This window comes from Perca fluviatilis, chromosome 6 (assembly GCF_010015445.1).
Source record: "Perca fluviatilis chromosome 6, GENO_Pfluv_1.0, whole genome shotgun sequence".
Classification (NCBI taxonomy): Eukaryota; Metazoa; Chordata; class Actinopteri; order Perciformes; family Percidae; genus Perca; species Perca fluviatilis.
This window is the reverse complement of record NC_053117.1, coordinates 10,893,765-10,917,978: the sequence shown is the minus strand read 5'-3', so window position 1 is coordinate 10,917,978 and position 24,214 is coordinate 10,893,765. Positions and strand designations below refer to the sequence as shown.

The window sequence follows — 24,214 nt, the reverse complement described above, 5'->3', positions numbered from 1 at the left end:
ACCAATTAAAAATACTGGAGAGTCGTTTCCCTCGCCCCCTTCTGCCCAGACTCGAAGTTCATGGAGGTTGCCAGGCTGAGACCGCAGCATTCACAACAATGTTGCTAGACGCTTTTCTCACATAGCCAGACATTACTTCACAACACAGCAGAGTAGCTAACGTTAGATGCTAGTCTCACATAGCCAGACATTACACCACAGCACAGCGGAGTAGCTAACGTTAGATGCTGGCTATATGGTGGCGGCGTTAGCCAGGATCAGTCGGGATCACTCTACTGGCTATGTCTCAATTGTTTTTGTGAGTAACCAACTCGGGTACTCTAGCTATATAATTCAATCTGAGTACACAAATGTTGAAATGACTTTTGGGATCCAAGCTGTCTCCATCTTTCAAATACATCTCCAATATTTACTCTGGTCACGCAACTGTTAGAAACATGCTGTTTTCTTTTTTTTTTAGGTCAGGTAGAATCTATCTCCGTTGATCCTGTTTGTTTGTGTGCTGCTTTCATGGCTGTACTACCGTTACACTGTAGCACGCTGGGTTTACGTGTTTACAGGTGTATCTGGCAACCCGGCCTGGCTGTTAAACTGGGCAGTTGATAACAACACACAGATCAAAACATAAACATAAATTCCGTCACGGAATGTAAATTTCAAAAAGAAAAAATACTGACATTAGCATTGTTGTCAGAAAAGATAGTATTTCGGTTTAACATGTTTCCTTAATATCTGATGAGGCACTGGTGTCATTTTTTGATTTATTACAGTACAAATATTACATATTGAACCTTTACATTGTTTTTTACTTTATACATCTATTATATACACAAAAAACTATATAACACACTAAAGACAGGAAAAACCCCAAAAAGTGGAATAGGGAATCTTTAATAATAGACTTAAGATTTACACATAGCATTAAATCTTTTAAGTGGGCCACGCACCGTATTAAAATTAAACATATTGAATTTATTCAAATTTAAGAGCAGCAGATACAGAAATACTTTTTGTAATATTGGGCACACCAATAAACTACTGTTTGTTAAACTGCTTAAAAGTGTTGCGTTGTTATTTTGATAAAAAAGGACTGGTTACTGTGTAACTGGTTGAAAACTATGCATTGTTTTGGCCTGTGACACCTTATATGTTTCAGTATTTTGCCCACAATCAAAAAGGTTTGGCCACCTCTGCTATATAAATAGTAATTTGGTCAATTTTTTACCAATGTTAATATTGCACTGTATATACCAATAGCAAAAATTGTTTGTTTTGCAACAAACTGCTGTCATTGATTTCGTGACAATTTTATCTTACTGTCAGTGCTTCAGTCAGAGGCAGTCCAACGTCTCTTCCTTAACGAGCTGATAGATGGGGCACTAGCATGGCATCAAAACTTCCCCAAGGCCTCGCCCTCCCCCTCTCGGTTCCTCCTCTGCTCCATTCATGCCATCAAGAACACAAGAAGGAAGATGGAGGACAAACACTTGGCCCTGGCTGAGTTTAACCAGCTCTTTGGAATCCAGGTATAAGACTTCCACTGCAGCACTGCTTTTAACAGGTTTTATTGTCAAAACCCCTTTAAATTAATGTAATAAAATACTACACCATGTTCCAGGATGGAGTCGAGCGTGCCTACTATGCTGTGTTTGATGGCCATGGAGGGGTGGATGCTGCCACCTTCGCTGCCACACACCTCCATGTTGCTCTGAGTAAACAGGAGACACTGCGGAGTGACACAGCCACAGCCTTTAAAACTGCTCTCAAACACACTGATGACATTTTCAAGAGCAAAGCCAAGAGAGAGGTACTGAAGCAGAACCGGTCTAACATCTTGAACACACAGGTTTCAGCTGACATATACATGCACTGTCATCATAATCTCAATGTACAATTAAATAATAAAAGTTCATTGAATTTATTAATTAAAGGGTAACTACGGTATTTTTCAACCTGGACCCTATTTTCCCATGTTTTTGTATCTACTGTAAGTGACTGATGGGAACAACAATCTTTGAAAGTGGTCCAGTATTAAGCAAGACCGCTGCAGCCGACAGCGGCCATGGTAATAATAAGCATGATTTATTTTTTTAGGTATTTTTGCATTAATTGCAAAACAAGCTACAATGTAAGGGCAACTGCGCACCTTATTTACTATGTTTTGCCACTGACTTGTTCAGAGTATTATTCTGTCTGACAACTAGAGATGCACCGATTACAACTTTCTAGGACGATTCCGATTTTCTTTGAGTTAGGCCAGCCGATACAGATTTCATTTTTTCTAACCACTTTACAGCACACACAAATATTTATTTTCTATCTTTTCTTTAATAGAACATTTTACATTTTGCATAGAACATTTTTTTAATAGATAATCGATCGCTATAAAATAGAACTATATAAATTACTCCTGGTGTGGGAAATTCACACACATCTAAAGTACAATGTTAGAACCATTTCCTTCTTTTCACATCCAATATCCAACTTAATATAATAAATATAGCCTTGCAGTATAAAGATATTTCTCAAAACACACACGCAGGCCTGTTTGAACGTCAACAGTAACGTTACCTGAAAACATAAACGTCACCACTCATTTTACACACAGTTTAGCAACAAACTAAACGCTGGGGGAAGATTATTACGTTTTTAATGTTGGTTTTGAGTGGTATGCATCCCCACTAACCTGTAAAGCGTTTTAAACCGTAACGTTAATACAAGATCCTTTTTTAAACATAAAAACATCCACGAAATTGCTATCGCTAAACCCACCAGACTCCATGTAAATAAACATCTACTTTTTTCAACAATCACCACCCTGGTTTGGTTGAAATAAACATAACTTACCAATTTATGCGTGAAAATATGTTCGCTAAATGGAGTCTGGTGGGTTTAGCGACAGCAATCTCGGAGGTGTTTCTGGTTAAACAAAGATTTTACTCTTGAACAAAAAGGTCTATCTCTGTAGGGATTCTTTTTATAATGTTAAACACCTAATAACAATCCGAGCATGTCAGTGGACTCAAATTGACTATGCATTTTGACCATTATATTAACTGCGATAGAGTCACAGTCAATATACCATAACAATCCAAAATGTCACGCCCTCTTGTGGCGGATGCACAAAAAAACGTGAATGTCGCCTCTTATTATTATAACCTCTTGGCTTCCACTTTCTGTGTTGGAATTTTAAACCACGGTTTATTCATGAGGACTATGGTTAACTGTTCCTCAGATCTCTGCAGAAATCGATACAGCTAGCTAGACTATCTGTCAAATCTGAGTTTTCTGTTGCACCACTAAAACAACCTTTGAAGATGTGTCCACCAAAACAAGTTCCTTCCCGAGGCTATTTTGCAGCGGCACCGGGGCTCTGTCCAATCACCATGACGATTGTGATTGGTTTAAAGACATGCCAGTAAACAAGAGCACATTTTTCTCACATCCCGGAATGTTGTGTGGACTAGCTAGAACCTCCTTCGTAGCGCTGTGGAGGAAGGCCTGGCAAAACGTGACTACTTAGACAATAATTCATGGGAAAATAGGGTCCAGGTTAAGAAAAACGAAATTACCCTTTAATAATTCTATTCCTTATTTTGGCTTTAAATGATGACTTATTTATAAAAAAAACTTTTTGTTTTTATGGACAACCCAAAAACATAATGCCTCTGGCAATGGCAATCACAGGCATGGAGGCAATATGCTCTTTCATCCCATTCTCATGAACTATGTCAGAAACGCCTTAGGGAATTTCCTCAAATTTGGCACAACATACACTTGGATTTAAGGATGAACTAATTTGATTTTGGTGGTTATAGGTCAAGGTCACTGTGACCTTACAAAATATTTTTTGGCCATAACACAAGAATTTTTATGCTAATTATGATCAAATTTCACACAAATGTCTAGGATAAAGTGATGACAAAGGTCAACTCGTGTGTGTGTGTGTGTGTGTGTGTGTGTGTGTGTGTGTGTGTGTGTGTGTGTGTGTGTGTGTTAGCGTCTCCGGAGTGGCACAACAGCTGTGGCGGTGTTGATTCAAGGACAGGAGCTGACTGTGGCATGGCTGGGAGACTCTCAAGCAATGCTGGTCAGAAAGGGACAAGCTGTTACACTCATGGACCCCCATAAACCAGACAGAGAGGTAGGGTTACACACACACACACACACACACACACACACCGAGCTCTCTGCTACATGGAATCCAAAAAGTAAAGGAATATAGCAGAATTTATTTTCCAACATATTTGACACAGCTATTGGATCACTTAATGTGTTACTATCAAACTTGTGTCCCGACAACGGAGTCCAGTGTGTGAACTATACGCTATAAAATCAGGAATGTTATTTATGTGAGTAATTTGAACAAAACACTAACGTTTCTAAATAAAGCCTGTCCCTATAATGTATTATAAACCCATTTATAATGTGTTATAATCTAATTATAGCGCTGTATAAGTATATTTATAAGCACTCCTACATATTCATAATGCTTTATAATTATAATCTTAACACATTATAAAGCATTTTTATAATGATTAATAAATCAAGTCATTTTTATTTACATTACAGGCCAAAAGTTTGGACACACCTTCTCATTCAATGCGTTTTCTTTATTTTCATGACTATTTACATTGTAGATTCTCACTGAAGGCATCAAAACTATGAATGAACACATGGAATTATGTACTTAACAAAAAAGTGTGAAATAACTGAAAACATGTCTTATATTTTAGATTCCTCAAAGTAGCCACCCTTTGCTTTTTTGATAGCGCTGCAAACCCTTGGTGTTCTCTCAATGAGCTTCATGAGGTAGTCACCTGAAATGGTTTTCACTTCACAGGTTTGCCTTGTCAGGGTTAATTAGTGGAATTTTTTCCCTTATTAATGGGGTTGGGACTATCGTTTGTGTTATGCAGAAGTCAGGTTGATACACAGCCGACAGCCCTATTGGACAAATGTTACAATACATATTATGGCAAGAACCAATCAGCTAAGTAAAGAGAAACGAGTGGCCATCATTACATTAACAAATGAAGGTCAGTCAGTCCGGAAAATTGCGAAACTGTGAATGTGTCCCCAACTGCAGTCGCAAAAACCATCAAGCGCTACAACGAAACTGGCTCACATGAGGACCGCCCCAGGAAAGGAAGACCAAGAGTCACCTCTGCTGCTGAGGATAAGTTCATCCGAGTCACCAGCCTCAGAAATCGCAAGTTAACAGCAGCTCATTTTAGAGACCAGATGAATGCCACACAGAGTTCTAGCAGCAGACACATCTCTAAAACAACTGTTAAGAGGGGACTGCGTGAAAAAGTAGATGAGATTTGTTTGGGCCAAGGAACACAAGGAATGGACATTAGACCAGTGGAAATCTTGCTTTGGTCTGATGAGTCCAAATTTGAGATCTTTGGTTCCAACCGCCGTGTCTTTGTGCAACGCAGAAAAGGTGAACGGATGGATTCTATATGCCTGGTTCCCACCGTGAAGCATGGAGGAGGAGGTGTGATGGTGTGGGGGTGCTTTGCTGGTTACACTGTTGGGGATTTATTCAAAATTGAAGGCATACTGAACCAGCATGGTTACCACAGCATCCTGCAGCGACATGCCATCCCGTCCGGTTTGCGTTTAGTTGGACCGTCATTTATTTTTCAACAGGACAATGACCCCAAACACACCTCCAGGCTGTGTAAGGGCTATTTGACCAAGAAGGAGAGTGATGGAGTGCTGCGCCAGATGACCTGGCCTCCACAGTCACCGGACCTGAACCCAATCGAGATTTGGGGTGAGCTGGACCGCAGAGTGAAGGAAAAGGGCCAACAAGTGCTAAGCATCTCTGGGAACTCCTTCAAGACTGTTGGAAAACCATTTCAGGTGACTACCTCTTGAAGCTCATCAAGAGAATGCCAAGAGTGTGCAAAGCAGTAATCAGAGCAAAGGGTGGCTACTTTGAAGAAATGAGTATGCCTCGATACATAGCTAAACAACAGCAGGCTACATAAATAAAAAAGAACATAACAAACACAACATCACAAATGTTGTGCTTGGTAAAACCAATGTCAAAAAAGAAGGAAGTTAGAAGAGTGAATTAATTCAGCAATAGATTAAAAAGCAGTATAGGGAATTAAAAGACAGATCAGGAGGTGGCTTGACAGAAACCAGGCAGACTCAAACGTCCGTTCAAGGCTTTAAAAACAAACAGCAGGATTTTAAAATCGATTCTATACTTCACTGGTAGCCAATGCAGGTGAGACAGAACAGGAGTGATGTGTTGCCTTCTCTTTGTGCCAGTTAGAAGTCTAGCAGCTGCATTTTGAACTAATTAGACTCAGGGTGAAATATACTCCACCCTGTACGGTCAAGGTCAATTATCATAATACTGTCCCGTGCCGTCGTCAGTCTGGGGGGCTGTCGGCCTTCATTTTGGCCGACCTGACATGTTCAGTCGGAGGCAGGGCAGTCGTGACTCACCCGGAAATGGCAAGCGGAATAAGCCTGACTAGCCTGACTCTCTCAAAATCTGACAAAAATCTTTTAAACTGACCTTTGTTGAGCTGAAATGAAGACAAACTGCATGGCTTTGGATGGATTTGGATGGATTTCTTGCTTAAAATATTTTCAGAAAAACAGTCTCTCAGTGCCTCACTGGTCTCCTTAGACCATTTCCTCACATACCTTATGGTTTGGGGTTGTTTATTCACCAAAGATATGTAAACAGGCAAAGGATGAACCATGTTGTAATCTGAGCGGCTGAGCGGGGGTAGGGGTGAAGAGCTGTATGCATCCTTTGTGTTTGCATAGCAGATCCAATGTATTATTGTTCCTGGTTTGGCATTTAACATACTGGGTAAAGGTGGGGTGTGTTGAGGACAGGGAAGCATGATTAAAGTCTCCGGAGATGAGGCGGAGGGACTGTGTCTGCAGCTGTGATACGACAGTGTGTAGGAGCTCACGTGCAGCTGTAGCATTGGCCAAAGGGGGGGATGTAACAGTTATCGCAATGACGTGCAAGAACTCCCTTGGCACTGCAGCATTGCTCTTTAACACTCTGTGTGTGCCCGGGGTTACACCATCTCTCATTTACAAACATCGCTATTCCCCCACCCTTCCTCTTAACACTCTCCTTTGCTCTCCTGTCCACTCTTACAAGTTGAAATCCGTCCAGTATAACCAGTGAGTCCGAACTATTGTCGTAATGGCTGTTATCAGTTGCTTAATTAGTGGTATAAGGTACGATGATGCATGCTGAAAATGATTCAGAAAATTATATTGCAACTTTAAGTTATTTAACTAGAGTGTAATGCAAGGCCTGAACATGTTATCATTTAGTATTATTTTGTTGTTATCCTTCAGTATAGTTCCATTCCTATCAAACCTCCCAGCATGATTCTATCTGGAATGAAGAAGTGACTTATTGAATATTCCACCCGGATCTTGCCAGGACTTCTAAAAACATAGAAATGAAATGGATAGAAAGGCCATTGAACTGTTTCCCGTGGTCATTTGATTGGTACACAACAAAATGGCGATTGTTGTTAGTTGTCATATTGACAATACGTGTCACTAAACTGTGTCGCAGCTTGCTGGGAGGAGAGCTGCCCGACACAGCTCGGGAGATCTTGTCGGAGCTGCGTGGAGTGAGGAGGAGGGCCAGTTAGACCCAGCGGCAGTGGGTCAGCGGACCGCTAACGCTAGACCCAGCCCGATGTTCAGCTCATTTTCTGTAACCGACGTAGCATAAAAGCACGTTGGAACCAGCAAGCCAGACAGCCAGCTAACATTAGGTTGCTAACTCCGCCTTAACGACGCCACATCGTTCACAGAAAACGAGCCAAATAAAGCTGTCACTTGTGGCGATAGCAATGTGCTTTTTGTGGATGAAGCATTAAGTTAATTTGACTCCTTTAACGGCTGGCTCTCTGCCTCGTAACGTTGTTACTCTCCTGCTTGTTTGTCCGTTACTGCAAAATCAGCTCCGTGACTTTCCGGAAGTTGGCTTATTATCGGAAGTTTATACGTTACCATAGCAGTGGTACACATAAAAATGGCTGCTGCTCTGACCATTCTGCTACGTTAATTTGAATGGAAATGGCTTTTCCATCCATTTTATTTCTATGGCTGTAAACCTCTAGAAAAGTATGCACTTATCACAACAAACTGTCCCAGGAACAGTAAAAATGTAGGGGTTACATTGATGTTGAAAGGGAGTAAAGTTTTGAGGAAACATTACATTAGTGAAATGTAAATGTGCCTTACCAGTACTTATTGTCTGTTATGATCTGTTATTACAAGTGTTACCATTTCGGTAACACTTGAAGCCTGTCTGTATAATGCATTATAAACACATTTATAATGTGTTATAATCTGCTTATAGCGCTGTATAAGTATAGTTATAAGCAATCTCTCTGCTACATGGAAACAAATAGTAAAGTTCAGAAAATATACACAAGTCATTTCACAGAAATATTGCAGAATGTATTTTACAACATATTTGACCCAGTTATTGTTTCTGACTATTAAAGTTGTATCACGACAAGGGAGTTCCGTTTGTGCACTATACACTATAATATCAGGAATGTTATTTATGCAAAACAAAACACTAACGTTTCTAAATTGACAAATTATTTTATAGGTTGGTGTGGATGTGCGCAGTGAGATGGCAGGTTGTATGTTGACTGTTGAACTGAAAGACGCACTGTGCACGGGAGAGATGGGGGACAAATAAAAATGCTGAGGGGGGACTCATTGTTGTTCTTTTGTGTGAATGTGATAATGTAATTATTATTTGCACCGTGAATATATTTACCATTTACCATTTACATGAAATTGAGTAAAATGTTTCAAGCATTTGATTTTGAGTTAATGGCCTATCAGCGATAACAACAGAATACAAATACTCTTGGGCATCGACATTGGTAGTTATAGTACCCCTGACGGTGCTAAAAAGAAAATGTGGACGGTGGATCTGATTCATGGTGATGTGAAGATTGGTTCATATGGATTTCAAAAAGTAAATAATTCATATTTGGAAAAGTAAGAGACTTTAAAGTGTTAAATTTGAGAACGGAATTTGGTGTGCTGTTTTTTTTTTTTACCTTGTAGGGCTATTTTTTTAAATAGATAAATGATTTAGGTTGTACTGTTAAGTAACTAGTAAAATAGTAAACCAACAAAAAATAATTGTGATGAGATTGTGGATTATGATTCTGCCTGAGAAAATAGTGATATATTTTTGCCATATCGCCCACCCCCTACTGCTGTGGTTCTTCATTTAAAGACTGGTGGTCAATGTGATAAGCTGACTAATTACAGTCACATGGCATGTGGAGTTAAAATAAAAAAAATTAAAAATAAACATGAAGATAGTTACAACAAATTGCTGCACATCTTCAGATAAAATAAATAGTAGTAAGGTGGTCAGATGGTAAAGTTGTTCTCTTTACTGTCCAGGATGAGAAACAGAGAATTGAGGATCTTGGTGGCTGTATCACCTTCATGGGTTGTTGGCGTGTTAATGGCACCTATGCTGTCTCCAGAGCAATTGGTAAGTCATCATTTTTATTTTGGGCTAAATTCAGTACATTCTTACAATTGGCCTTGTATTTACCTCCACTAAAGATAGAACACACCAATTTGAAACAGGCTGACATCTTTTTGAATTTATTAACCCTCATGCCCTCCTTAAAAAAACTTACTCTCGACACCTTCGTGGCAAAAATGTCCACGCACACAAAAACTGCTATTAAATCATCATATATCAATATTTATTTCTGCTTTTTTTTTCATAAATCACTTAAACAACTTGTAACCTAATCAAAACTACCAAACATTCAATCATTTTCAGGATTTTAACCCTTTAAATGCCAGTTTATTTATTTGAAGTATTTCATTTTTTATTCCAAAAAAAACACAAAAAAATGATTTTTTTTCCATATAATGAATAATATGTAGATGGGGCTTTGGTGGTGATTAGAGGCTTGGATATGTCAAAGATAAGCAACAAAATTAATTTGATTGCATTAGTATTTTTTACATAGTGCCAGATACTCCCTTTGGACACCTTCGAGGCAAAAATTTACATGTCCAAAAAACTGCTATTAAATCATCATATATCAATATTTTTTTCTGCTTTTTTTTCATAAATCACTTAAACAACTTCTAACCTAATCAAAACCACCAAACATTCAATAATTTTCAGGATTTTAACCCTTTAAATGCCAGTTTATGTATTTGAAGTATGTAATTATTTATAAAAAAAAAAGACAAAACATGATTTTTTTCCCATATAATGAATAATATGTAGATGGGGCTTTGGTGGTGATTAGAGGCTTGGATATGTCAAAGATAAGCAACAAAACTGATTTGATTGCATTATTATTTTTTATGTAGTTCCAGATACTCCCTTTGGACACCTTCGAGGCAAAAATGGCCCCATTGACTTCCATTATAACCACATGTTTTGATCTCACTGCCTTTACAGTATAAAACCATGCATTCTGTAATGTCAGCATTTCATTTGGAAGAAAACTAGTCATATTTGACATTTTTACAGTATTTCACCAGATTCAACCATTTTGCCCTTGTAGGCCGATGCATGAAATTATAGTTATATTATGGAGCTCTGTGTGTGTGTGTGTGTGTGTGTGTGTGTGTGTGTGTGTGTGTGTGTGTGTGAGTTTGCGTAAACCTGTAAGCAAGCAATGATCATTTTAGGGCTGAAAAAAAGCATCTTTTGAAGGATGCATTTCATGTGTCTTTGAAGACGTGCTTGAATAAAAACATTGTCTCCTGCATTTGCTGTAAACTGGCGCTTATCATTTCAAATCGTTTGTGGGACATGGTGGCCCTGAAGACTGGTCTCCCACTATGGACATCCCACAGGCTCTGGGTGGATTCCCCTTTGGACCGGTACACACCAGCCAAGTGTGAAGTCCCATGTATGTTTGACTCTCTTGAGCATCCACATCACGCCATCCTGAGACTGAACACCTCCCGTGTTGGTTTGTCATTTCCTGAATCAGCTGGATCAAGTCAAGAGTGAAGAAAAGGTCGAAAGAGGATGCCACATCATGGATTCTTGATATGACATATCTCGTGGGCTCTGACATCATGCCGGTCGGTGCTTGAATATTGCGCAGCGTCTCAGTATTAGATGGAGACCAGACTTGCCAATTCTTCACTGTCCATTCAATGTTAGGATGGACAGGATCTTCAGTGTCCTCTCCACTTTCAGAGGAAGGTTTAGAGGCACTCACAGAATTGGAGGACACCAGTGACCATTTTGTCAGACTCCAGAAACTTGTGTCATCTTCAGATGAGTCCTGCAGTTCACTGGAAGATAAAGGCTCCTTCTCTTTGCTCCAGGTCTTTCTCCTTCTTGCCAGGTGCATAAACACACTAATAGTTGGTTTTGTTTACAACAAATGCAGGAGACAATGTTTTTATTCAAGCACGTCTTCAAAGACACATGAAATGCATCCAACCAGATTTCAACCAGATTATACAAACTCTCTCTCACACACAGACACGCATGCATGCATGCACACACACACACACACACACACACACACGCACGGCTCCATAATATAACTGGCAAAAGTAAGGTGCTTTTTTCACCACTAAAATTATCATTGTTTGTTTACAGATTTACACAAACTCTCTCTCACACACAGACATGCAGACATGCACGCACACACACACACACACACATACATACACACACACACACACACGCATACATACACACACACACACACACACAGAGCTCCATAATATAACTATAATTTCATGCATCGGCCTACAAGGGCAAAATGGTTGAATCTGGGGAAATACTGTAAAAATGTCAAATATGACTAGTTTTCTTCCAAATGAAATGCTGACATTACAGAATGCATGGTGTTATACTGTAAAGGCAGTGAGATCAAAACATGTGGTTATAATGGAAGTCAATGGGGCCATTTTTGCCTCGAAGGTGTCCAGAGGGAGTATCTGGAACTACATAAAAAATACTAATGCAATCAAATCAGTTTTGTTGCTTATCTTTGACATATCCAAGCCTCTAATCACCACCAAAGCCCCATCTACATATTATTCATTATATGGGAAAAAATCATTTTTTGTCTTTTTTTTTTTTATAAATAATTACATACTTCAAATACATAAACTGGCATTTAAAGAGTTAAAATCCTGAAAATTATTGAATGTTGGTGGTTTTGATTAGGTTAGAAGTTGTTTAAGTGATTTATGAAAAAAAAGAATATTGATATATGATGATTTAATAACAGTTTTTGTGTGCGTGGACATTTTTGCCACGAAGGTGTCCAAAGGGTACAAAATGAATCATGTAAGTATAAAAGACATGTAAGAGTAAAAAACACTGGATTTAAAAAATGTGGCTGAAAAGATTTCATGCCATAAGCAGTAACACAGCACCCCCAGCTGTTATACAAGAAAATTAGATACAATAACCCGGATAATAAATCAATTGCATCAGATTAAAGAGCAATTGAAGCAGTTTGTATTTAGCACAAAGAAATATGCGATCATTCAAGTTAAAAGCATGAACAGGTTGTTTTAAGATGACAAAATAAAGATGTCCTGAAGCAGTGGTAAGTGGGAATAGATCGGAAATGGAAATAACAGTCATTAACATAAAGATAAACAAAACAGTAAGTCATTAATAAAAATAGAAAAAAGGATGGGTCCCAAGGTTGAACCTTGTGGAACACCCTTTTCAACAATGAACAGTCTATGTCATCGTCCTTGGGCGCATGCGACCGGCAGTGAGAGTGAGAGTGAGTGAAAAGTTTGCCGTGGAAGATTTAGAGCTCTCGTGTTTGTGTTTTTCCTTCTTTATTTTATTGGTAAAGTTTTTTACGGTCCTGTTTCTATTTCTATTGCGTCGTTTATGTATGCGCGTATACACAATGGATATTAGAACCTTTTCGGCCCTCTGGACGCTCTTCTTTGGGTTATTTATCTCCGACTTCGTCAAAGGAGCTGTTAGCCATGGCCTTCCATGGCTAACAGCTCAGTACACCAGAACTACACTGCTGTAACTGAACTGTGGGATAACGTGCGGGACAGACATCATGTCACAACTGCCTGATTGTATCCTAAAAGACCCAGGGGCTAAAACAGCGGCAACAAAGAGAAGGCAAGGCAAGCGGGGAGGCGTCAGGCAACGCTTCCGAGAACAGCGGCTTTCTCGTATCCCTCTACCCTCCATGATCCTCGGGAACGTCCAGTCCCTGAGGAATAAAATGGATGAGCTCCAGGGAAACGTCAGCTTTCTGAAGGATTTCAGGGAGTATTGTGTCCTGGCTTTCACAGAGACCTGGCTGACGGAGAATGATCAGGACAACGATTTATCAATTGATGGATTTGGGGCACCTTATCGACTTGATCGAGAGAGAGAGAGAGGTAACAGGGAAATCTCAAGGTGGCGGGGTATGTTTATATTTCAACAAACGATACTGCACTTCTGTGACTGTAAGAGAACGTATCTGTACATCAGATGTTGAACTTTTATCAGTATCGCTACGACCTTTCTATCTACCCCGTGAATTTCCACAACTTTTTATAGTCAACAATTATAAGGGCGAACGCTGCGTCGGCTTCTAACACCATCTTTGAAACCGTGCAGGAAATGCAATCACTCTCACCCGAGGCGCCAAATTTCATACTGGGTGATTTTAATCATGTACTGTATGTCTCAAGAAAACACTGACAAATTTTTACCAGTATGTTTCCTGTCCTACCAGACGGGATAAAACCCTGGACCTCTGCTATGGATCTATAAAAGACGCTTACAAATCACTGCCTTTATCGCCGCTGGGTTCAGCTGACCATAACTGTGTGCATTTGCTGCCAACATATAAAACTGTCCTAAAAACACATAAAGCTCAAATTAAAGTAATTAAAGATTGGACTGATGAATCCGTACTATGCTTACAAGATTGCTTTGATTGCACAGACTGGGAAATGTTTCAAAAGTCCTCTGGGGATGACCTAAATGAATGGACTCATGTGACATGCTCATATATTGCTTTTTGTAGAGACATGATTGTTCCATGTAAACTGGTGAAAATCTATCCTAACAACAAACCATGGATAACTAAAACTGTCAAAGATAGCTTACAGAAAAAAAACTCATGTTTTTGCTGAACTACAAATGGCAAAAAAGGATCTAAAAATAGGAATTCTCAAAGCAAAACGAGACTATAAATATAAACTGGAGAAAAAGATGGCAACAAACAACCTTGGGTCAGCCTGGGACCGTATGAAAACCATAGCAGGCCTCCAGAATCTAAAGAGCAGTAGCCCAGTCACCCTGGATGGTTTCAGCTCAGACACTGAGCTGGCTAGTGCTCTTATTCAATTTTACAATTGTTTTAATATTTTTGATTTTAGCAATGAGATTGACAATTTGAGTAACTAGCTCGTAGACGTTCAACATTTTAATATAACGCAAACAGAAGTGCACAAAGCATTCCTCTCTATAAGAGTTAATAAAATCCACGGTCCAGATAACATCTGTGGGCGCATACTCATAACCTGTGCAAAGCAATTGAGTACTCCTTACATTTTTAACAAGTGTTTAGAGGCACAATTAGTACCTGAGGTCTGGAAGGATGCTGTGGTTATCCCTGTTCCTAAATCACACACCACTAAAACCCTTAATGATTTTAGACCAGTGGCACTCACATCAATAGTGATGAAAGTATTTGAAAAATTGGTGAGGTCTGAAATATTAAGAAAAACGGAGCATTTACTTGACCCTCTGCAATTTGCTTATAGACCCCGTGGGGGGTGGAAGATGCCACAGTCACTTTACTAAATTTACTCTTTAAGCATTTAGATAACAATGGCTCCCATGCCAGACTTTTATTTATTGACTTCTCCTCAGCTTTTAATACAATTCAACCTCATATTTTAACCACAAGGCTGCTAGAACAGTTTGATCTGAGCAATAACCTGGTAGGCTGGATCCTCAACTTTTTAACAAACAGGACGCAAAGAGTGAGAGTGAATGGCAATTTTTCTGAAAAAGTCTGTTCATCAACAGGCTCCCCACAAGGATGCGTACTCTCACCTCTGCTTTATATCCTGTACACAAATATGTGCTAGAGCAGGTGGGAAAACAGGACTATAATTAAATACGCAGATGACTCAGTAATTGTCAGCCTGCTCCAAGACAGTGAAATAGGTCACGGTCCAGTCGTCATTGACTTTGTTGAATGGTGTGAGGCGTCTCACCTTCAACTAAATGTAGTTAAAACAAATGACATGCTCATTGATTTTAGGAAAAAAAAAATCCAAACACAAGAAATTACATCAATCAATGGTCAAACTGTTGAATGTGTCGATTCGTATAAATACCTGGGGATGATAATAGACTGTGAAGTGGTATGTAAAAAAGGGCATCAGCGCCTGTTATGTTTGAGGAAGCTGAGTAAATTCCATGTTGATAAATCCATCATGACCCTTTTTTATCACGCTTTTATTGAATCCGTTTTATCATTTGCGCTAGCAGCCTGGTTTGGGAACCTCACTTTGAAAAATAAAAACTCACTCAACCAAATAGTAAAGTGGTCTAGCAGGCTGATTGGTGAGCCTAACGTGGAGACCCTGTACACAAAACAGGTACAGCGCATAACTAGTTCAATTTTAAACAACATTTCTCATTCACTGCACACAGAGTTCCAGCTTCTACCCTCTGGGCGTAGGTTTATGATCCCCAGGTGTAAAACAAAAAGACACAAAAACAGTTATGTTCCTGCAGCCATTACATTGAGGAATAAGTTATAGCTATATTTTGCACAAGTGTTTACTCTTGTTTTTTTTGTTTTTTTTTGTTTTTTATGTATGTACTCTTTTACTCTTCATGTAGACCTATGCATTATCTTATTCTGGACCGATAAGAACTTTTTTGATGTGTGATAATGTGAGGATGTGTGATAATGTGATGATGTGTGACTCTACTGCAAACAAAATCTACCTATGGGTATAAATAAAGTAACTTGAACTTTGATGTTTATGTTTATTCTTTATTTGATCAGGGACAATGCACAAAAAATATTAGTCCAGGTTTTTCCACCCGCAGTCCCTGGACAGGTTGATGTTATACTTACAGAAGTTCATAAAATATATACACAATAATACATGAAAGCATTACTTCACTCACATCATAAAAACACTCTCCACTTCAGGAATCTATAAGTGAAGAGAGTGAATAAGAGAACGATTGTTATGTGGTTCTACGTCTTGGAACGCTGCACTCTCCTCTGACTGTCGACCGTGTGGCTCTAGAAATTCTCTCCGAATTGAATGTGACAAATTTTCTCAAAGGTGGAGCAGCGATATTATGGATAATTTTAAATAGAACAGAAATTAGATTATATTTAATAAGGTTTTCAAAACTCAAAATGTTATATTTACTTTGTACTTCACAGTGATGATACTGGCGAGACTTTTTATCATGAATTTTTATGACCCTTTTATATAATGTCAAGTAATTTTAACGATGTTTTACACGCCTGAGACCAACTAGACATGCAATACAGAAGATGTGGAACAATCATAGTATTGAGGTATATGTTTGAGGCTTCCGTAGTTAAGGAATTTCTAATATGTTTATAATTCATCAAATTAAATTTCAATTTATTACCAATTTTTTTTATGTGACTAAGGTTCGAATCAAGTACTAGACCTAAATATTTTGTTTCATTTACATTTTTAATTTTTTGTCCATTGACTTGAATTTCTTGAGTTAGTTGTAATTTACGTTTCTTTGAAAAAAACATTGAGACCGTTTTATCAACGTTTAAGGTCAGACAGGACGTCTGCAACCATACTGCAACTTTTTGCATCTCTTTTGATAATTTGTCCGTAACCTCCAGCTCGTTATCCCTAAAAGTGAAGATCACCGTATCATCAGCGTACATGATTACGTCAACGTCCGAACACACTCTAGGGAGGTCATTTATATAGATGCTAAAAAGCAAGGGTCCCAAAATAGACCCTTGCAGCACTCCCATCGAGGTGGCTCTAAACGCAGATTGGATGTTATTCACTTGTACACACTGATGTCGGTCGCTCAAATAAGATCTTATCCAGTTTTGAGTGTGCTCAGAACTATATTGATTTAATTTCCTGTAAAGTATCTGGTGATTGACAGTATCAAAAGCTTTACGCAGATCAAGGAATACTGCTCCCACCACACTTCCCTGATCCACATATGCCCTGACAGTTTCCAGGAAGTAACAACAGGCAAAGTCTGTTGAGTATTTACGTCTGAAACTAAATTGCATTGGATTTAAGAGAGATTGTGATTCAAAGTGGGTGGTAAGTTGCTCCGCCACAGTCTTCTCGAGCACTTTTGACACAGCTGGGAGGAGGCTTATTGGACGATAATTGTTCATGTCTTGTTTGTTTCCAGACTTAAATATAGGGGTGACAATCGCAGGTTTTAGGGCTGCTGGAAAAATACCCTCACTAATCGATTGATTGATCATTGTTGTCAACGGATCAGAGAAGATGTCCTGTTGTTTCAAAAAAGAAGTATCAAGTCCATAAATATCTTTTGCTTTGCTGCTGTTTAGCACAGTAATTATTTTTTCAACTTTAGTTGTAGTTATTAAGCTAAGATTAAAATCAGATTTGTCACTGATTATGAGAGATGGATGAGCAATTTGAAAATCTGAGCCAGTTTTTGGACACTGTTTAAAAAATATTCATTACAATTTGTTGCTATTGCAAAAGAGTCATTAATATTGAGACGAATATTCTCACATTTTGATTTTTCTTTTCCAATCAATTCATTGATAGTTTTCCATATTATTCTACTATTACCTTATGCATTTCTAATGATTTCAAGAAAAAAACTAGCTTTGGCCTTTCTAAGCTCAGCTGTAACTTTATTTCTTTGACTTGTAAAGGCAAATCGATCCGTTGTTAGTCCTGATTTTAGAAAAAAAAAATGTCATCATATTCCAAATAATTTTGTTGAACCATGGCAAATTTCGTTTTGCATGTCGCTTTCTTTGCTTATTTTTTGTATATTTGGTTAAGATGTCATTTACAGCCAACATAAGATCATGACAGCCCTGTTCACAAGATTTTTTCTCCGAGATGTCTGCCCACTTTGTTTTAAATCTTTTTCAACCAGTTGTAAATCTTTCGTTGGAATGAATGTGATAGACATTTTACTAGTCATTGGAATTTCGTTCAAGCACCTTGTTTTCATCTATTTTCTAGCTACTAGGGTTAAATTGTGATCAGACATACCTCTAATTAGATTATAAGTTTTAACTAGAACTGCAAGCAGTTAAGACGGGGCCCAAGCCTCCGATGCCAGTCGCCTCCGATGCCAGTCGTCCCCGACGCCCCGGGGAGCTGCGCCAGTCGCCCCCGATGACCCGGGAAGTTGCGCCAATGCGGGACTTGGTGAATATCGAGAGGTTTGATGCACAAGGTCTGCAGTACTCTGCCGTTGCAAATGTAGTGGTTAACAGTTTGTCTCCATGCATATACAGAGTACCTTTAACAATTCTCTACCATAAACAAACTTCTTAACCCCCATGACCACAGGGGACAGCAGAGAGAAATGAGAGGGTGGAGGGGGGGAGGCAGGTGTGGTGGTTGAAAGAGCAGGGGAGGTGGTCAGGTTGTTGTAAATGGTGTCGTAGGCACCAATTGATGTTTACCTCCGAGGGTGCTCACAGGCGCACGTCGTTTAAAAAAACGTAAAGTAGTCAAAAGTTGTTTGCATTTCAGAACCTTAGGAAATGGACAGCGGCCGACACAAGCACACGCGCCTATTAAGTCGATAATAAAGCCGTAAAGTAGGCTTTCAACTCAGTAGGAGGTAAACATCACTAAATATTGAGAAGTGTGAGCTGCAAGGTCTGTGATACATTCCCATTGCAAATATTCCATTAACATTGATTAACAGGGCAAAACACTTATACCTTGATTATAGCGCCCCCTAATGGCCGATCTTTGCAAAATTTGGTACAAATCCTCAGAGCGGCATGCCCAATGAGCAACACATCTACAGTTCTATATATTTTGAGTCATCCAGTGGAAAAATAAACATATTGAACATTATAACTCATAATGGACAAACTATTAACATTTCTTACACACAGTGTATCAATCTTGGATGTAGCAGTATGGATTAATTTCACAAAGACCCGAAAAACTCTGGACTTCAAGGCTGGACGCAAAACCTTCTGTAAGGGCTAGGAAGACAAAGAAAACACCAGCAGAAAGGGGCAACTGTTAGCTTTTAGCTCCAAAAGACCCTACGCTTTGACTATTTATAATTATGAAGTTATAAAGTTATTATTAAGAAGTGCCGTTTGGCGTTGCATACAACATGCTCGACCTCAGAAGGGATTAAAAGGCCCAAACTGGTATATACCAAAAAAACTGACTATAGCGCCCCCTAATGGCCGATCTTCGCCAAATTTGGTACAGCGCCTCAGAACGCCATGCCGAACGAGCACCACAAATTTTGTGTTGATTGCTTTTACTGTGGCAGAGATATTGCAATTGCAAATTTCCCATTTAAATGCATTGAGTTAGTGGGTGAAACAAATAAACGTTGCTTATAGCGCCCCCTAAAGGCCGATCTTCGCCTAATTTGGTACAGAGCATCGTAGTGGAATGTTGAACAAGGATCTCAAGTTATTTGCTGATAACCCTAAATTTAACCGAGATATGATATGATACGTGTGTGGTAGCTAGCTAGAAAATTTGTTTGGTTGTCAAATTGGCATACTTTAACGTAGCGTATAACTTTTTGTCAGGTCCATCTGGAGATGCTATCTACCAGGTTTTGTGCAGATCGGTCGCACGGCCTAGGACGAGTTCGAAAAAGTTGGTTTTGCACACGATATTGCACACGATATTGTGAAAAAAAATTTGCGCGGAAATGGGCGTGGCCTATATCAGGTAATTCAGCTTGATTCAATGAACACGTGGATGTGAGAATTTCTAATGTGCAATGTGTATTGTGGGAGTTAATGACAAAAAAACATTATAGCGCCACCTAGTGGGTAGGTGTGATCCATGGCCCATTGTCCATCTACCCTGTAAATTTAAAGTTGTTCACATTAGTGTAAGTGGTGAATCTAGAGTTGGGTCACATTGGGTCCCATAGGCCACGCCCACTTTGACCCTTCGAAACTCCATTCTAGGGTTGGCCTCAGGATTGGGCCCAGATGGTACCCATCAAATTTCGTATAAATCAGATGAGCCATTCATGAGATATCAACTTTTTGTACTTGTAGCGCCCCCTAGTGACCAATGTTCGTAAAACGCATGGAGTACCTCCAGAGGGTCATGGCAAAGAATAATCTAAAGTTTGGGGTTGATAGCATTTATTTTGGCTGAGATATGGCAAAGTTGTTGTTTTCATAGTTAGCTACACAAATTTGTTTATGCGTTATATGCACAATTTTTATCGTATGAACTTTCTTTCCATAACTTTTAGTCAGGTCAGTCTGGAGATGCTAAGGTTCCAAGTTTTGTGCAGATCGGTCGCACGGTCTAGGAGGAGTTCGAAAAAGTAGGTTTTTGATAAATCACGATGTGGTTTATTTGTCAATATTAAATCTATTAAGGTTTGAGAAGATCTTGTTATACGAGTTGGTTTTCTTAATAGTTGTCATTTGAAAAGGTTTTGTTATTTCTTTAAGTTTGTTTCTACATGATTTCTCCAACCAATTTAAATTAAAGTCACTAAAAGAATGACTTCTTTTCCATCACATTGTTTAAGTAGATAAAGAGAGATAAAGAAATCATTAGTAGCTTTAGGAGGTCGATAAATTGCTAATACACAGAAAGTCATTTGAGGAGACAAAGTAATAGTAGTCCCCACACACTCCAAGTTACAATCACTGATGTCCAGTTGTTTACTTTGGATGTGATCTTTTACGTAAATCAGCCTTTACCCTTGTTTCTGTCGTGTATATACAAGGTGTATCCCGACACTTTCACTATAGAAGAGGGAGTAGTAGGAGTTAACCAAGTTTCCCTTAAACAAAGATAATCAAGATAAAATTCCCTTCGGCTTTCTTTTCAGGTTCCAAAGCACGCTTGCGTGATTCACAGTCTGAAACAGTTTGATTTGTTGCTGTTTAAGTAAGGCGGCAGTATTTGCAGTTGTTGCTGGCTTTGCGTGGATCACTGATGTTAATATTTTCTCAGGAATTAATTTAGGAGCCGAGTTTGTCAGGGGGTTACCTCGTTTTCCCACGCTGGAGCCTTGGATATAGGTCAGCGACGCTTCCACCCCATGAATGGGAACAGCTGATTGTAGAGCGTCCACACGATCTTGATAATCCAAAGGCCCGGGGTTTAGATGAATATTCCCACATAGAAGTAGAACCGTGCAGAGAAAGACAGAATATCCTCGAGTCCCTCTGGAGTCTCTCTGGAGCAGCGCCGCTCACGCAGCGTGCTACAAGTACATGCTCGCCCGTCATTTAAAAAGTTTGAAGTATTTTGACGTATGAACATTTAAAGGGTTTCGGGAATAGGCGCACAAAAATGGCTCGCTAGCGCCCCCTAGAAAGTTACAAAAATTGAGCCCCTGCAGTGCGTTTAACGTAGACTCACGAAACTTGGTACACATATGTAACATGTCAAGATGTACAAAAAACTTCATTAGAGCCATACCCTAAACCCAACAGGAAGTCCGCCATTTTGATTTCAAAGTTCGAAATTAGTACGATTTTGGCCATTTCCACGTCGTACTTTAAAGGAACATGCCAACTTATTGGGAATTTAGCTTATTCACCGTAACACCCAGAGTTAGACAAGTCGATACATACCCTTCTCATCTCCTTGCATGCTGTAAAGCTGTCTGACGGCTCCAGCGGCATCAGCCCATAACAGAACAGGCAGGTGAATGCTTCCAGTAATCCTACTGTTCCGAATAAGTGACAAAATATTGCCAACATGTTCCTATTTACATGTTGTTATTTGTAGAGTCACAGCGTGTACAAAAAAACAACGTAACATGAGACACAGCCATCTTCTAACCGCAAACAAACCGGGAACTATATTCTCAGGCGGAAGAATATAGTACTTGGGCGGAGTGATATGCTCACAGCAAGCCTGTCTGAGAATATAGGTTTGTTTAGGGATAGAAGACGGCTGTGTCTCATGTTACGTTGTTTTTTGTACACGCTGTGACTCTACAAATCACAACATGTAAAACAGGAACATGTTGGCGTTATTTTGTCACAATTCGGAGCAGTAGGCTAGTTGGAACCAGTTACCTGCAGGATCTGTGCTAGGCTAAGCTAATGCTGGAGCCGTCAGACAGCGTTACAGCACGCACTGAGATGAGAAGGGTATGTATCGACTTGTCTTACTCTGGGGGTTACGGTGAATAAGTTAAATTCCCAATAAGTCAGCGGGTTCCTCCTCCTAGAGATTTCATCCGATCAACTTCAAAATCGGTCTGTGCCATCTTAACACATTAAAGATGAAAAGTTGTTCAAAGAAAAACTTTTCGTCATAGGGCGTGGCCGTGGCGGGGCGGCCATTTTGTGCGTTTTGGCGCCGAAACAGGAAGTGGGTGTAACTCGAGTGTACGTTGTCCAACTGGATCGAAACTTTTCAGGATTCACAAAACTCCAACCCTGAGGACAAATAAAGGCCGATAATTTACTTAAAGTCATAGCGCCCCCTAGTGGCAACAGGAAGTAGGCCTAAAAGTCATGGTGCTATACTTTAACGAACTCCTCCTACAGATTTCATCCGCTGGACTTCAAACGATGAAAAGTTATTAAAAGAAAAACTTTTCATCAGACGGTGTGGGCGTGGCGTGGCGGCCATTTTGAGTGTTTAGCGATGAACAAAGAAGTTGTTGTAACTTGAGTGTACGTTGTCGTATCTGCCCGAAATTTCTCACGATTGACCAGGGTCAAGGCCTGAGGACACCTAGAGGCCAGAATTGACTTTTGGCCATAGCGCCCCCCGCTGGCAAAAGGAAATGCGCCTTATATGACAAACATCATCCGATTTACATGAAACTTAGAATGTGTGGTCTACATGTGATACTGAGCCGGCCCCTATACTTTAACCACGCCCACTTACTCAGGCCACGCCCCCTTTCATAACATCTGAACCGTTTAAGGTAGTCTTGTGTGAGGTGTCATTTAACTCAGCAGAGACTTCCTTATTCATTGGTGATGTTTGGCCCGCCCCCTATGTTTAGGCCTAAGCCATGCCCCCTTTCATAACATTTCAACCGTTTAAGGTATACCCTTGTGTGAGGTATCATTGAACTCAGCAGAGACTTCCTTCTTCATTGGTGATGGTTTGGCCCGCCCCCCTATGTTTAAGCCACGCCCCCTTTCATAACTAATGATCCGTTTAATGTAGACCCTTGTGTGAGGTATCATTGAACTCAGCAGAGACTTCATTCTTCATTGGTGATGGTTTGGCCCGCCCCCTATGTTGAAGCCACGCCCCCTTTCATACATGCTGACCCATCTAAGGTAGAGTCTTGTGTGAGGTATCATTGAACTCAGTGGGGAGTTCCCTTTTCATTGTTGACGATTTGCGTGCCGCGCAAATGCACGGTCGCAAGGAGCGGCGTCCGCCGATAACCCCAACGCGCGCAGAGGCGCGAGGGCCCGTCCATCGCTGCTCGCAGCTTTAATTCTTTATTGGTGATGGTTTGACCCGCCCCATAAGCTTTAGCCACGCCCCCTTTTATAAATGCTGACCCATCTAAGGGAGAGTCTTGTGTGAGGTATCATTGAACTCAGCAGAGACTTCCTTTTTAATTGTTGACGATTTGCGGTGTCTGAGTGCCACGCAAATGCACGGTCGCAAGGAGCAGTGTCCGCCAGTAACCCCGACGTGCGCCGAGGCGCGAGGGCCCGTCCATCGCTGCTCGCAGCTTTAATTTTTTTTCCCGTCAAATGAATTGGCTTTTTGAGGGGCTTAACGATTCAAAAACTCACCAAATTTGGCGGTCGCATCAAGTCTGGTGAAACTTTACGTATTTTAAGGGTTTCAGAAATAGGCGCACAAAAATGGCTTGCTAGTGCCCCCTAGAAAGTTAAAAAAATTTTGCCCCTGCAGTGCATTTAAGGTAGACTCACGAAACTTGGTACACATACAGTGGGTACGGAAAGTATTCAGACCCCTTTACATTTTTCACTCTTTTTTTCATTGCAGCCAAAAT

The 24,214-nt window shown here is 39.9% G+C and overlaps 1 protein-coding gene across 3 annotated transcripts in view; it reads left to right on the top strand.

Moving 5' to 3' along the window:
• The window catches only part of ppm1f (protein phosphatase, Mg2+/Mn2+ dependent, 1F), a 160,374-nt gene that overhangs the window by 50,226 nt on the left and 85,934 nt on the right, over positions 1–24,214 (top strand). The window contains exons 4-9 of one of the 3 annotated variants that reach the window (XM_039802347.1): positions 1,324–1,526; positions 1,619–1,807; positions 4,001–4,144; positions 9,451–9,544; positions 13,333–13,422; positions 13,764–16,033. In XM_039802347.1, coding sequence (XP_039658281.1) covers positions 1,324–1,526; positions 1,619–1,807; positions 4,001–4,144; positions 9,451–9,544; positions 13,333–13,422; positions 13,764–13,801 — 758 coding nt within the window. In that variant the 3' untranslated portion in view covers positions 13,802–16,033. The other 2 variants (XM_039802346.1, XM_039802348.1) reach the window with 2 other exon arrangements.